Genomic DNA, 15,745 nt, shown 5'->3' with positions numbered 1-15,745 from the left:
GATATTTATCCTGTTTGATCCACCATTTTTCCATACAACTTAATAATTATAATTGTGTCTGTTATTTACTGTACCTTTCTAATGTATAGAGAGAGTCAGTCAAACTTGACAGTCAGACTTGGAGACTCAGTAATCTATGAAATGTAAATGTTAAAAGGCTGGCTATGCTGGCAGGATGTTAGCCAAGCTGTTTGTTCTGCTGGCTTGAATGGACGTGTTGTGTCGTCTGTTGACAATATCCTCTCTGTGTCAGTGACAGACCAGCATACTGTACATTCTGGTGGAGGTGGGCGTGTGCCGAGGGGCGATTAAACTCTCTGGTTCCCCCTGAAAAGTCAAAGATTCAGTGGAAGAATTTTGAACTGTGCAACATGCTTTTCTTGCCACCACAGGGCCATGACCCTCTATACAGTACATGGCATATATAACAACAGCAAAATGAAAGCGACGATATTCTTAACGGTATAAAAATTCGACAACCATGTTTTTCTTAGTCTATTTTACTGGCATAAGGGAGATTAAACGTTTCAAAAACGACTGAAATTACAACCAGTTGAAGTTAGAAATGCGAAAACAAAGCCTCCAGATTTCATTTCGTACTCATGTAGGAGTGCCTCAACATATCACAAATTCTGTGTTAGAAGGCTGTCTCTTGATGGGAAGGGAGAAATGTGGTGGGTGGGACAACAACCTCTGTGCTGCAACAACTTGCTTTTGTACGACTGCTCCTAGTTCTGTGCTGCCACAGCTTGTTTTATGTATGAGTAACAGGCATACTTTAGTAGGCCATATGTCAATATCCTGTCAGGGTTAGGGGTGCTGGAAACAAACACGTACAGATCTATTGTTACTATAATGACAGAATAGCTTCCCCAAATAAAGATTCAAGATCTGTGGTCGGGTCACATGACTGATTTCACATCACTTTTAAATTGCGATGAGGAGCAACAAACATTTCAAGTAACTTGTTTTAATTTCCTGTCATTTTTTTCAAAGTGTTCTTGCTGTCTTGATAGCTGCTGCCTTAATCCTTCTTAGATTAGTCGGATGCGTCAGTAGGTGAATATACAGAATCTGCTTGACCAAACCTCCTTTACTGGGAGTGATGTTTCGGCCAGCAGGTGGCAGCAGCACTGTAGATACCCGAGTCGCACACATGGCTTCTGTCAGCACACACACCAGGACAAGCACATCACTGATCCATTTGTCTTATTTTTAGTTTGACAGCGACACTTCTGAGGATCAGATTAGACTACATTTTTAGATATTTCTGCATTTAGTTGCATCTAAAAGAGTCAACTTTCTTTTTTAGTAATTTGGAGAAGCAGCCTTTTTCTCTTTACTGACAACCAGGCAGTTGTAAATCTTGATCTGGTTTGATTCTGCTCATGTGCTGTAGAGCCATATGCCACTTCAAATAAAGCATCCGAGGACTGCTGTAACTATAGTAACCTAGCATCTTTGTGATACTCACACTTAGACAGGTTTATATGATATGCTACGACCTCATCTGGTGATGAGTTAATGGATGTCTCCTGAGGTTGTGATGACCTAATCACAGATTGGGTCATCAGGCCACGGAGGACAGTAGGTCAGAGGTCACTGAGGGCTCCAGAGGGAAGGGAGGAAAATGAGACAACAACAGGACTCGAGGACATGAAGGAGTCCTGTTGGCTTTGAGAGTTTCACATGCAAACGTAGATCTAGATCTACATGTGTGCATTTATATTTTCACACATAGTTCTCAGCTCTTATTTGAGAACGAGAACTGTATCGTTTTCGAGGTGCAAAAGATTTTGCAAATCGGGTGCATCAGAGATGTTTTATCATAGACTAGAGTAGTTTGGTTTTGTTAAGACAAAGCAAATCCCTGTTACATGTAAACATGACTGAATAACATCTTCTAAACCAGATATATTTAAAACAAAAACAAGATTGTATTTTCAAATGTTAGTACTTTGGGGTTAGTTTTTCCATGTGGGTTAGGAATGGAGACAACTCTGCAGAATAGATATGTTGATTGACACTACTACATTTAAATAGGGGGATCGCTTCCTTTTGTGAAGGCCACCAGAAAGCAGACCACAGCTACCACACCCTTGGTTCAAGTCCAAGGAGAGTATGTATTTAATGAGGGCAGAAAGAGAGAGAGAGAGAGAGAGAGAGAGAGAGAGAGATTGGCGTGGGCGGTGGGGTGATCACATTACCATCCTTTCTCTGGGAGACCACCGATTTGAAACGACAGAGCAGAGATCCCCTCCTCGGACATCCTGCTATCTGTCTGTCTGGGTCAATTGATGACCTGCTTTGCACTGATCAATATGTGAAATGGGGACAGCTACTACTACAGTAGTGGTAGTAATAGTAGTAGTAGGAGAAGAAGCACTATGTGTGTTGTTTAATGGTAATGCAGTAAAATAAATCCATATATTTACTATATGAGGTGTTACTGTGCAGGTTGAGCTAGCTATGGGTGATCTCAAGACTTTTTGGTGCCATTGTTATTCCGTTTCAGTTGTGCAACAGAAAATTAATTGACTGCAATTGTGAAAATTCACTGATCGTCATTTTAGCAAATATTTGATGGTTCCAGCCTCTCAGATGTTAAGATTTGCTCATTTCTATTTTTGGGTTTTGGACCAAGATGTCTCACTGTGATGAGCATTTTCTGAAATTTGACAAACTAATCCATTGAAACAATAATGAATAGACTAATAGATACTGACAGTTAAGGTGTTACAGGAGCATACTCATTCTTCCTCATTGAAACATTTAGAATCTACGAATATGCAAATGATTTTCGTTTGATCATCAACCCATTTGAGCGAAGGGGGACTTTATGGAAGTAGTTGCATCTGTAGATCCCTGTCTTATCTGGCATTGAAGGTAGTGATGTGGGGCATTTCTCTATTATGTGGATCGATAGGTTAAGATTAAGCCCCATTATACATAGTGTCATAGAGAAATAATGCACTTGGTATTACTCTGTCTTTTAGAATCAGGCAGAGTATTTAATGTAACCGAGGAAACACCCTAACAACCAGAGCTGAGGTTGGTATTGGGCTGTCTCATCTACTCTGAGCCCCCACACTAGCTAGTCGCCGCAGGCTTACTGTACATACACATGCACATACACACATGCGTGCTCAGCAACATGACAGCAGTGCTTACTGCTGCAGTTTGTTGTGCTCACTAACCCAGTTAACTGGGAGTTGAAGTCAATACAGTTCCACTTACTCACCGACGTGGACCAATATTTTCCATGCCTGCTCTCTGCTCACTGTTTATGCCTCAGGATCAGTAAATGGAGGTTACAACTCTCTCTGTAAAGCGGCTGGCCAGGTCAAGCTCTCTGTCTGTCAGCGCTTAACTCTTATTTAAATGGCGGAGACAGAGTGCCCAGTTTCCCAGTGACTCAAGGAGCTCAGCATGGATCAAACCTGGGAGACATTCACCTGACGTATTCTTTCACCTTTATCTCCTATCTCTAATATTTAATCCTCGTCTCCCTCTCTTGTTTCTGTCGTTCTTTATTGTTTGACTACCCGCTATCTCTGTTCACTCCCTCCTCTCCTTCTTTCTCTCTCCTCCTCTTCTTCCTTCCTGTGTCAGACAGAGGCAACAACACATCAGAGGTGTGTTGGTCCGTTGCATTAAAGGCTCCCCGGTCCCCAGTGTTCAGCTCTGCTTCCGCTGGCTCCCGCTGCTTGACTCAGTTTACCAGTGCACACATGCCATGTTCAAACATACACTCCAGAAACTACAGTATGATTTCACAAAAGCAAGATCCTTTCTCTTTTGTCCCCTCCGTCTCTGCTGTGTTGCTGTTCCACTGCTGCAATAAGCTGCAATACTTCATATATTGGCTTATAGTTATAATATCTCAGACATCACTGATCATATTTGTAGCGATTAACCTTATGAAACTAACATAGTTTCAGGGCTTTGTATCATTTGTAAGAGAAAACTGTTTAAACGTATAATCCATTATTTTGTAATTTAATAACATTTCTGTGTATTTGTGTATATCTTTGGAGGGGAGTTACACACCCTCCAAAGTACAAAAGTTTTGTCTGGGTGTCAGTATTTGTATGAAATGCTTGACAATACAAATCCTCTATCTGCTTAAGTGCTATATAAACACAAGCGGTAGTGAGGAAATGGTGTTCCAACAAAGGCAACACACTGCAAATATGAATTTGTCCTCCAAGGACTTTCTGATATATTAGTTTAGATTAGTGCATTATAGCTGTCCTATTCTTTGTTGTGTGTGTGTGTTCTTGCTAAACTGCAGCTGTGCTTTGTTTGGGAAAACTTTTTTTTCTTGATTCAGCTGTCAGAAGTTGAACGAGCAGCTTCTATTTGGCTGCTGGACACTCGAATGTGCTGATTTGGCTTTTATAAGATCCAATCATAACTTTAGGAAATGTATAAATGCATGATGCTGGATGAAGGATGGAGACTTTGGTTCAAACGTATCGTTGATTACGCTGTGCTCTAAAGGAAAAGTTTGACATTTTCAGAACAAGACTTCCTCGCTTTCTTGAAGAGCGTTAGATGAGAAGATCAATAGCGATCATGTCTGTACGCTAAGTATGAAGCTACGTCAGCTAACTCAGCATAACGACTGGAAACAACTATCCTGGCTCTGTCCAAAGGCCAGGACTAGTTGCCAGGCGACCAGTTGAAGTTCCCATTACAGGCTAGGAAATAGTCTGACAAATAACCCCCCCCCCCCCCCCCCCCCCCCCCCCCCTAAAATGGTGAATGAGCATATTTAAACTGCACTTTTTGTACAAACATGATGTTAAATAGTGAGGTTCAAGATTGTGTTCCCTTTGGACAGAGCTAGCTGTTTCCAGTCTGTATGCTAAGCTAAGTTAGCAGTTCGCTGGGGCTAGCTTCATATTTACCATCCAGACCTGAGGCTGGTACTGTGTGTGTGTGTGTGTGTGTGTGTGTGTGTGTGTGTGTGTGTGTGTGTGTGTGTGTGTGTGTGTGTGTGTGTGTGTGTGTGTGTGTGTGGTCCACCTGTGAAAAGCAGTTGCCCTGTGGTTTGTTTGATCCTACAGATGCTTGCATGAAGCTGTTCCCTTCACATGCACACTCTGTCAGCCTCTTAATGTTTTGACAGCTGGCCCTGATAGGGTGCTATTTAAAGTCTGTGGGTGGATATATCTGTGCTTGTCTCACTGCTGTCATGTGCGTACAAAAGTGGTATGCCTGCCCGTCTGGTTTGAGGGTGTCAATTTGATAGGCAGTGTGTGGCATGGTCCAAGTGGCTTCTGTCAAAGTGCTGCACTCCATGTGATTTACATGGAGCTGAAGCATTCCACACACTCTAAACAATGAGCTAATCTTTTAAAAGCTTTCACTTTTTAAGTACTAAACACGTTCTCAGCAGTTTGCAGATTTTTTTACAAATGTGTGTTTGTATGTTGTTTGAAAAAGCAGTGAAGTTTGTTTCTGAAATGGCTTTCCACTAGTATCAGCACAGACCACTACAGCATCTGTGCATGGCACATCTTATAGGGGGTGCATGTTTTCCAATTTTGTGTGTGTGTTTCTCTTATGTAGTATTTTCTTGGTGGAAAGTTACATGTTCACTAACGTTGATTTCATTGTCTTTCTGTCCTGCAGGACTTGCACACCATCTACAGCCACCTCTACCACATGGACATCCTCTCTCACCTCAGGGAGCATCAGCTAAGGTGAGTCATTACTCTGGCTTTGATGTGCCACTATTAAAGGGCACGTGTGTCAGGGGGATCTATTGTCAGGAATGGAATATAATATCCATAATTATGTTTTCATTAGTGTATGATCAGCAGAAACTAAGAATTGTTGAACAGACAAACCAAACACCGGCTCTCGAGAGGGCCTTTTGCGTTTTTTCCAAGGGGCACCCTCCGGAGCCGAGCAGTAAAGCCAATGGCAAAGTGCCAACAACTGAAAACATCGTCATCAACAGTCTCTTGAGGTTGGCTCCAGAGGGAGTCAATGTCCATTGACCCAGGTGTTGAAATGCCCAACTTTACAGCTGTAATAAGCATATTTACAGCCTGTTAAACATTATAAAGGGTGTGGCCGCTTGAGGGGACAGGTGTCAACTGTCAGTGGCAGCTTAAATTTGGTGGCACGAATGCACCTAAAGGCCACCGTATAGGTTCTTCTACACGCTTGGAAAGCAATCTGCAACCTCGGAGCTAGATGTCACAAAATCCTCCACACTGTTGCTTAAATGAGGTGTCAATCGCAGTATCGGTTAACCAAAGTAAATGTAGATGAGCCTTAAGGCCTACTCTCTGCACAAATTGTTATATGTGGCACACCCTATCCCAACAGGTTTAAGAGTGCTTAGAATTTTTTGCCTCAGGTTGCTTTCCCCCCCGCCGGCTTTATCATTCAAAGGACGTTCAGGTGTCTTTTAGACATTCGCACACTCATACCAAGCATGTTTGAAATGTTCTTCCTTTAGTCTGGAATGTTTTAAATTGCTAGTTCGGTTCAGTTGAGCATGTGACAACAATGACATTTGAACAGGAGTCCAGAATGGAGAGTTTTAGGGACATTTACACACTAATATAAATATCCAATAGACAGCTGTTGGTAAATGAATGATACAAACCAAACCTAGCAAGACGCAGTACTTATACATTTGACTTGTGCTTACAAACCGTAGTTCTCATGTCATTGGGTTCAATCGACTAAAGATGCAGCAAGACTCGAGACTAAATAAATTGCAGGTTGTGCTGCAGCCAGAAATTTGGAGCTGACAGTAAGGATGTTTCCTAAAATGGAAGAGCTTGCTGCTTTTTTTGAGCAGCGGTATGGGATGGGTATGGGATGGATATGTGATGGGTCGTTAGAGGTAGAAATGTACTCGGGATGTGTGTGGTGAGAAAAAGTGAACGTCTTTGTCTTTCTGTCTCAGGTCGATGTGTACCTCGGCCAGGTATGAGAGACATGAGGCTAACCACATCCTGTTCTAGTAAGTACAAGCTCTCACACTGAGCAGGAAGTGCTCTGCTATGTTTTGCCGCACTCACTTACTCTCTCTTTATATTCAAATATCTGCTGAGGAAAGCTTGTTCTATTCAAATAGTTGTTTTGTATATTTGTATAACCAGTATTTACCCAGTTGAAGTTTCACATTTCACATTCACAGAATCGGTAACGTTAACAGCTTCGTAGCGGCCAAGAATAACAACACTGTGTCAGTTTTGGCCACTAAGCAGCTGCTATAGAGAACATGATACCCTGTGCAGGGGCATATTCAAACTCTATAGGATCAAGAGCTGGTTGTCTTCAAACAATGTTAGTGCTTCTCTCTCAACACCGTTTCTCAATCCTTAAAAATAAAATGATCTGGGAACTGTATTTTTTTTTAGCAAACATTATTCAAACTGAAATAAATAGTGCATTTGTGCCCATGTTTATGCTAATGAGGCAACAGATGAGTCTTTGGACAACAATGGGAGCTCTATGGACTTTTTAGTAGGAACAATTCATTGTTGTTTTCGGTCTTTTAAATGAGATTTGTTGACAATAATACAAAAAATATAGAATATCACCAGATTCATCCTTTAAAGTGGCCTGAAACGTGCGGTTATCCTGAACCTTTTGTTAAACCTGGTGACATCTACTCTGCGTAAAGGAAACAACTGTCCAGTAAAACTCCTCCAGTCTTCATCTGGAGGAGTTTTACTGAGGCCCACTCCAGGTTTGAGATACCGTTGTCTGGATGATACATTGATCATGTCGACAGATCCACTGATAGCCTGTCTGTGAGGGTGTCCGAATAAATGGATGCTGAGATGGATGAGGTAGATTATAAAAATAAGTCATTTTAGCATCATGTAACATGTGGACTGGGAGGAAAAGTAGTCAAGGGGAAGGCGTAGTGGAAGGAGAGAAGAGGAACGAGAGGCTTTGAATAGGGAACAGGGTGCTGAAAAGAGCAGAGGGTAGGGAGGAAGAGGCTGCAAAATGTTGTAAGGAGGTATTTTAAAATGAAGACATGAGAGGAGAGGACTGCAGAGGAGGAGAGAAAACAAGAAGTGAATTTGTGAACGAGAGAGAAGGGACGAAAGGAAAGCAATGAGGGAGGCGTGACAAGAAAATGAAACGAGCGGAGAAATGAGGAATGCGAAGCAACGTTGAAGAGAGATGAAGGCAGCCGGGGATGTGGAGGAAGTGTGAGACATGGAGGATGGACAGAGACTGATGAAAGGATGAGAGAGGAGGTCCACATACTCTTGATGTATTATCATGCCCACTGGAATCACATTAGACACCTCATGGATTCATTTATTATCAAATAAACACAGAAAATCACCCTCTCCACACACCCTGCTTTGTTCTGGGTTAAGGTGCATGTCCAATTAGTAAGCTGTTACACACACACACACACACACACACACACACACACACACACACACACACACACACACACACACACATAAAGATGGAAGACTGAATGAATGATGCACACACTAGTCGCACTACAACTAACTGTTATTCTCCACTTTGTGTAATTTGTCAATCATAATAATAATTGGAAAATAGTGAAAGAATTTGCAGCACTAAATGTTTCAAAAGTTGAAAAGATTGATGAACAAAGCCCCTTTTGTGATGACATCGTTTATTTCCTTAAAATTAAAATTCCTAATTGGTAGTTTTCCATAGCTGTCAAACTGTGTCCCCTTGTACGTGATGCTTTCTATCCAAATCTGTTAGTACACATCCATCACACAGAAAAGCCACCGTTAACATTACATCTTTCCATAAGGTGTTGCTCTGCCCACGAAGCTGCATCTCATATCTCCACTCTTCAAACACTCCTAATTGCTCAGTCTATGTCCCCAGTCTCTGTATTCATACTCATAACCACAGTCACAGAAGCAGTGTGTTCTCCCCGGACTGACTTCTTCATGTATGATTGCTTCTTTGCTTGCTGCTGACTCACCCAGCTTAATTAGGAAGTGAATTAGTCTGACGTTTGGGGTTAATACATAAAATGTTTTCATGAAAATAGCATGGGTTGTTATAAAGCCCACGTTTTGCATTCGTTTAATTTCAGATAAAAGAATACCATGTTGCAGCTGCTGCGAATTACGGACACAGATAACGTGACTCTTTGAGCATGGTTTATTCCACTCCTTTTAGCGTGACTGCCTATCTTTTATGGATTCTCTCTAACTTGCAGTGATGGCACATTATATCATGGCTCTATAGTGCTCGGCATGCCAAGAATACATTTATTCTAATGCAAAATGCAGCACATGGGATTCATAGCTCGCGTGTGCACTTTATATTTTCTTTCAGACTTCTGTGTCTTCAGTTCTCCTTACATATATCTTTCAAAGCTTTGGGAAATAAGTCACACAAGAACCGCTCCTTCTAGCCAAGTCAGCCTTACGTGTGTGGATACCAACGATGAATAGAACAGCCCTCAGTGTATAACTTTAAATAACCAAGTCATAAACGCTACAAATGGTGACCCCTGACGTGAGGATGCAGCAGAGGTGATGAAACACAAACTTTAACTTCAGGAAACTTTGAAACTCTATACTATATAACTATACATGGCTGATGACACATTATTACCTCCGCAAGGACGATGTACCATGGGCCCTTTAAAAAAAACCATACATTTTTAAAGCCGATCTGAATCACGGGGCAGAAACGCGCATTATGTTTCACTTTAGTTAGCGTTGCAAGAAAGAGCATTGGTGCTGCGTTCATGTGGTGTGGGAATAATCAGAAAAATTAGTTCCCAACTGGGAAAAATCTAATGAACGCCCCCTGCAGTTGGAATAACAACTTTGAAACTGCTATTAACGTGTTATTTAACGCTCTGAGCAATAAAATACAACTTTTTAGCGTCCGTGTTGTTTTCACTTTACGACTTAAAGCTCATGAACGCACCCAAATAAGAAGCATGACTCTGGAAATGAGACCATCTGAGGAGCATGTGAATAGTTCTTCTTTGATTATTACATTACATTGTGAGGTTCTAAGAAGCACAAACCACCGCAGTGTTTCACACCTGTATGTTCTTTCTCTCTGTTCCAGCCCAGACAGCATCGCTACCAGTTGGTACATCCTGCTCTCTGGATCAGTCTTCGTCAAGGAACACATGTACCTGGTGAGGTGTTGGTATGTAACAATCACACACACACACACACACACACACACACACACACACACACATATATAGAAAATGAAAGAACAACATCATAGTGGGGTGAAAAAAGAAGGTGTTATATTTAGTGAGAGGAGTTGGGAGTACGTGTGTTTGTGTGTTCATCTGTAACATGAAAAGGGAGACGGCATGTCGCAGAGCTGTAAGCAACGTATGAACAGGTTTTACTGACATGTAGAGGAATGGTGTGTATATACATACACACTCACACTTGTACATAAGTGCCACGTTAAGCTACATAGAAGATATTGCTACTCTGACATGTTGTTTTGCTCAAAATGAGGCAAATGTGGTAGTATACCATAAAATAGGAGCTAGTGAACCTTGACCTATTTGTTTTTAAGAGAAAATCGAATCTGGGTAAATATGTGAACTCATCTTTATTCTGGCTGAGACGTCAATACATTTGTGATGTATTGATTTTGTTTGCTAAATTAAACAACACGATTTAGTGTCGTCAAACGGGACCTTTTAATTAAAACAATTTTACAGAAAGATAAGCCAAGCAGTTTTATCATTTGACAATAAGTGGGGGAAAGTTTAAAATGTGTTGCAGGTGCATTTAGTGGAGCCATATCATATGAAATATCAGGTCCCTCTCGACTGCCTGAAGAATACCTCAGACAGAGATGGTGCACCTGTTTAAACAATGGAGTCGATTGTAATACGGAAAGCTGTGACAGAAGTTGCTCGAGGTCGCCACTTCGCCGCTCCTTGTTTACCTTTCCTCCAATGTTGTTGTTGTTGTTGTTGTTGTTGAACTAAAAGAAAAGCAACACGTGTCAAAAACAGAAAGGAGGGTGCAGTCACCTTTTCAGTAATGTCTAAATTAAAAACGTATGACCCTCGGACCCTCAGAGCTTCACCTACAGAAGGCTGTTGATCATGGATTGAGAATGATGGCTGAAGTACGCTCCCACACACCAGCGCACACTCGTATTAGGTTTTCCTTTCATTTGAATTTCTTGAAAAGGAAGCAGCTTTCAGTGAGTTGTATCAAAAGTTCTTTGGGAGGGAAAGTCGTGGAAAACTATAGATGACTTTACAGGAAGGCTGTATACGAATAATTAATTAAATTCTTCACTAGTTTCACACAGCTGCTGCTTTAGTTGATGGCTTTCATCTGGTTTTCTGCAGTGGAAATCCTTGTCACGTGTTTTGGGTCATAATGTGGCACCAACTGCAGCAGAAAGATCTATGTACCTTCAGATCAAGGGAGCGAGCGACTGCAAAGTTATTAATGCTCAGATGTTGACCCGCTCTCCAGCATGTCTACTATAACACCGTAGTAGTGCTGCCATACTGCCCCCCCTCTGGAGCCACGTTTATCTGCAGGAGCTCTCAGGTGAATTTTGCTGCTTTGGGCTTTTGTTTTGAAATGACTTCTGAGAGTTCCCTCTTAACGAAGCCAATGTTCAATTAACCATTTAGTAAGGTAAAAACAAAGTGTGTGTGTGTATGTGTGTATGTGTGTGTGAAAGAGACAGAGACAGAGTGAGGTGGGTGACCTGCAAAGGACTGGAGGGTATGTATGCGTGTGCCTGTGTGTTGCAGTACACAGGGGGTGTAGGGGGGGGTTTGGAAAGGGTCAGTGTGTGTGTGTGTGTGTGTGTGGAATGTGGAACCCCTGGCAGAACAGTGGCTGGCCATGTGTTCCTGAGCTGCCTGCCTGGAGCCCAGAAGCACATCCAGGCAGGAAATGAGCGGGCTATACACACACCTCCCTGGAGCCGACAGACATACAGAACAGAGTAGAGTGGGAGGGAACACACACACACACACACACACACACACACACACACACACACACACACACACACACACACACACACACACACACACACACACACACACACTCCTCCCTTAGTTAAAGACAAACTAAAAGGCTTGACAGTCACCTACTTCTGCTCCCTGAGGAAACTTTTGTCTCGTTCACACTCTGGAATATAAACTCAAATCTAAACCTGGATTACTGGAACATTGTTCTCCTCTCTCTCCTACTTGTGGATAATATGCTGGATATCATTTCACTTACAAGGAATCCAAAGAAGCGGACCCCCAAAATCCCTGTTTGTGGTTAGTGATCTTAAAGCTGTTGTTTCTGTCATTTACATATTGTTTTGTCCAGAGACCGATGCTGTAATGCAATAAGTGATTGCGGCGCTAATTCAGTTGAGGTTTTTCAAAACTCCCTCTCTCTTTCTCGGCACATTCTTCCACCCAGCGGGCTCCATTTCCTGCCTGCCATCGTTTTAACCAACTGGAGAGCCAGGAATCCCCCACGGCGCTGTGGCAGGATGGCTTTCCACCACTGGGTCCCACCGCTCTGACAAACACACAGCTAACTCCTGTGTGTTGTCCTTTTTTTAATCCAAACTGATCTAACATAAAGAAATAAACAAAACATGTTGACGTGAACTAGGCTCAAATGTTTGTGCTGCCATGTTTTAGTTGAGGGCTGTTTGTAAATGATTAATGATTGAATGTGCAGTGAAACAGTGAGAGAAAGAGGAAATGGACACAAACCCACAACATCAGAAGCACATGATATATGTTAGACCAAAACAAGTCAGTATGTTACTGATGTTATTTCAGCGTGTCGGAACAATCAGTCACTTTATATCAGTGCATTTACCACAAAGTAGTTTGAAACTTGATTTCCTTGAAGCACCACGAGTAAAACATTGTTCCACCCGGCTCACGTCTACATGTTCTACATCAGATTACAGCAAAAGAATAATTGAATGATCTACAGTTGTGTTGAATGAATGTATGTTCAGTCGAGTGTGAATAGTTATCTCTCTCTAAGCTCCGGGATACTTTAACTCACAGTTCAGCAGCAGATGTCGGTGGTGCTCTGATTTGCTGAGGTTTGAATCGGGGCCCTTAACTGATGACCCTATTGTTTTGCAAATGAATCGCAATGTTTCTGAATGACCCACTTCGTCATTCCTTTGAGTCTGTCTGGCAGGTCTGTGTGTGTGTGTGTGTGTGTGTGTGTGTGTGTGTGTATGTGTCTGTGTGTCTGTGTATAGTGTTGAATGCTGGCCAGCTCTCCAGTCTTCTTTAATGATTGTGTGAGTCAGAGTGGTCAGTGACAGTAAAACTGAGAAGGGGAACACCCGGACTGAGACGTAGAATTGTGTGTGTGTGTGTGTGTGTGTGTGTGTGTGTGTGACTGTGTTAGAGTGTGGTCTGCGTTTTTCTTTCTTTACCTATAGGTCATCATTACCATGGCGACATGGATGCCAAATAGGTCCCAAATTTCTGTATGGGTTTGATTTGACTCAAATAACACTCTCAGATTGCTCGCTACATATTGTGCAGCATCACAGCGCTCGCCATTTTGGAAGTGAAGTTTTTACTGTTGTCTAAAACAAAGAGTTTAGAGCAAGTAGACGGACTACGGCCTCTCGTTCAGTTGGATTACTTTGTAACGCAAGCGCTCTGTTTCTACTGTTTACCTTGGAATCATCACGCCGACAGATAGAATAATTGCCTCCATGATGACCCCTTGTATTGTATTCAAACATGTGGATTTGTTACTCAAATTGGACCTCTGGGATTGTATTTAATATTATCTAAAACCTAATTATGCTATAATGTGCAAACTCAGAATTAAATATTTGTTGCCAAATCCCAAGACTATTTATATGAACTATTTTATTCTCATATTGTTTTATTTGATCAGTATTACTGTTTGTCACATCTCTGGCTGTTCCAGGTTTGTGTGTGTGTGTGTGTGTGTGTGTGTGTGTGTGTGTGTGTGTGTGTGTGTGTGTGTGTGTGTGTGTGTGTGTGTGTGTGTGTGTGTGTGTGTGTGTGTGTGTGTGTGTGTGTGTGTGTGTGTGTGTGTGTGTGTGTGTGTGTGTGTGTGTGGCCTTAGATTCTGTGCCGGCTGTCATGGTTTATTGCCCCGGGCACTGCAGCTGTCACCGGACCGGGGCTGAACCTGTTCTCCCCTCTGCCAACAACTTGTTTCTGCAGGGAAAGAGGCGAGAGAAATCATCACCTGCTGAAATCCGGCAGAGGCAAAGCTTCAGTGCATTCCAAGGAAACATGACTTATTTGAGAAGAAAACAAACCCCCACATCATAGCTCATCCAACAAAATGTTGCTGTGAGAGCAGTAGATCACTTAAAGGTCCAAGACGTAATTATTCCAGTGATTTCAAATAATCATCAACAATCTTGGTGTGCATGCAACATGTTTTGCTCCAGTAAAGAGTAACTACTAAAGAACTGGAGTGCAGTGGAGAATATACTGTATGGAGTAACTCTTTCTTTGTGCAGGAGTAAATACACTCACACTGAAGCCATGATTCACGGTCAAGACGTTTATCAGACTAAGAAAATAGAGTTAGCTTTAAAGGTTTTCCGCTGCGAGACACCAGCTGATGCATACGATCTCAATTCAATTCAGAGTTGACTCAAGTTGGTTGATTACTCTACTTTTGGGGGAATGTAGTAGGTCAGAGAGAGTTGAGTCCACACACACATACTGTACATACAGTAGGCATACAAGTCTGCAAACTCCAGTTCTCCTCCTGCTCCTTTATCAATAGCAATCTCAAAATGCATTTCTCTTTTGTTTGTCTCACACAACCTGTCTCACCACACACACACACACACACACACACACACACACACGCACACACACACACACACAGAGTGAGGAGACAGGCTTGGCAGGCTTTGTGCTGCGCTGACAGGGACCATGCGTCTCGCCTCAGTGAAGTGTGGAGAGATCTGTCAGAGTCGGGCTGACCTCCAGGCTAAGGGCTCTGAGAGAACTCTGAGCCCAGCAGACTGCACTCCTCCCTGGGAACTCTTAAATCCACGCCTGGGTGTTCATGTTCTTGTGGGAGCAGTTGTATATATTCATTCACTTACTAGGCTTTGTGGTGCAGAGCCTTATGCTTTTATTTTTTTTTATCAAACCAGTTCTGAATATTAAAAGAAACTTGACATTTATTTCTCAAAGATTAACAAAGAGCACAACATTCCTGAGGCGTGAAACAATTTATGGAATCTTAACTGGTTGATTTGGTCTTGTTGTCCATGTGTTGGCAAGCATCTTCCACACTGAAGTGTCATCGACACATGACAGTAATCCCCTCGCAGCTCTAGGAATGCTTTCTGCAGCTGACACTGACCTCAATTCAGGAAGGTGGGCAAAAGCAGGGGGGGGGGGGGGGGGGGGCTGTAATATAGGACTTAATGAATTGATGCAAATACAAACATATTGGCAACATAAACAAGCTGACAGCGTAAATATTGTGTTGCAACTCCCAAACTAATTGTCTTCTGTCCTTGTCAATGCTGAATAGTATAGAAATAGGAAAGTACAAAGAGATAATGGCTTTTACTGTCCCCGGATTCACCTGACCAGTGCATTTTATAAAAAAAAACAATGAAGTGTTTTATATTTTGTACATTTCGTGAATAATTTAGTTTCCTGTAGAAAACCTGACAATGTGTTGCCAAAAGAGCAGAACAGCTGTATCAGCAGGGATGAATGCTCTAATGTGAACCGCTG

General features: G+C 42.2%; 1 protein-coding gene across 1 annotated transcript in view; it reads left to right on the top strand.

Annotated features, from left to right (window-relative positions):
• The window catches only part of rapgef6 (Rap guanine nucleotide exchange factor (GEF) 6), a 103,420-nt gene that overhangs the window by 21,847 nt on the left and 65,828 nt on the right, over positions 1-15,745 (top strand). Inside the window, exons 2-4 of the mRNA XM_029448110.1 lie at positions 5,641-5,711; positions 6,935-6,991; positions 10,078-10,161. Coding sequence (XP_029303970.1) covers positions 5,641-5,711; positions 6,935-6,991; positions 10,078-10,161 — 212 coding nt within the window. The remainder of the gene's footprint in view (positions 1-5,640; positions 5,712-6,934; positions 6,992-10,077; positions 10,162-15,745) is intronic.

The sequence above is a fragment of the Cottoperca gobio genome, chromosome 14 (assembly GCF_900634415.1).
Source record: "Cottoperca gobio chromosome 14, fCotGob3.1, whole genome shotgun sequence".
In the NCBI taxonomy this organism is placed as follows: domain Eukaryota; kingdom Metazoa; phylum Chordata; class Actinopteri; order Perciformes; family Bovichtidae; genus Cottoperca; species Cottoperca gobio.
This window is presented reverse-complemented; position numbering and strand designations above follow the sequence as displayed.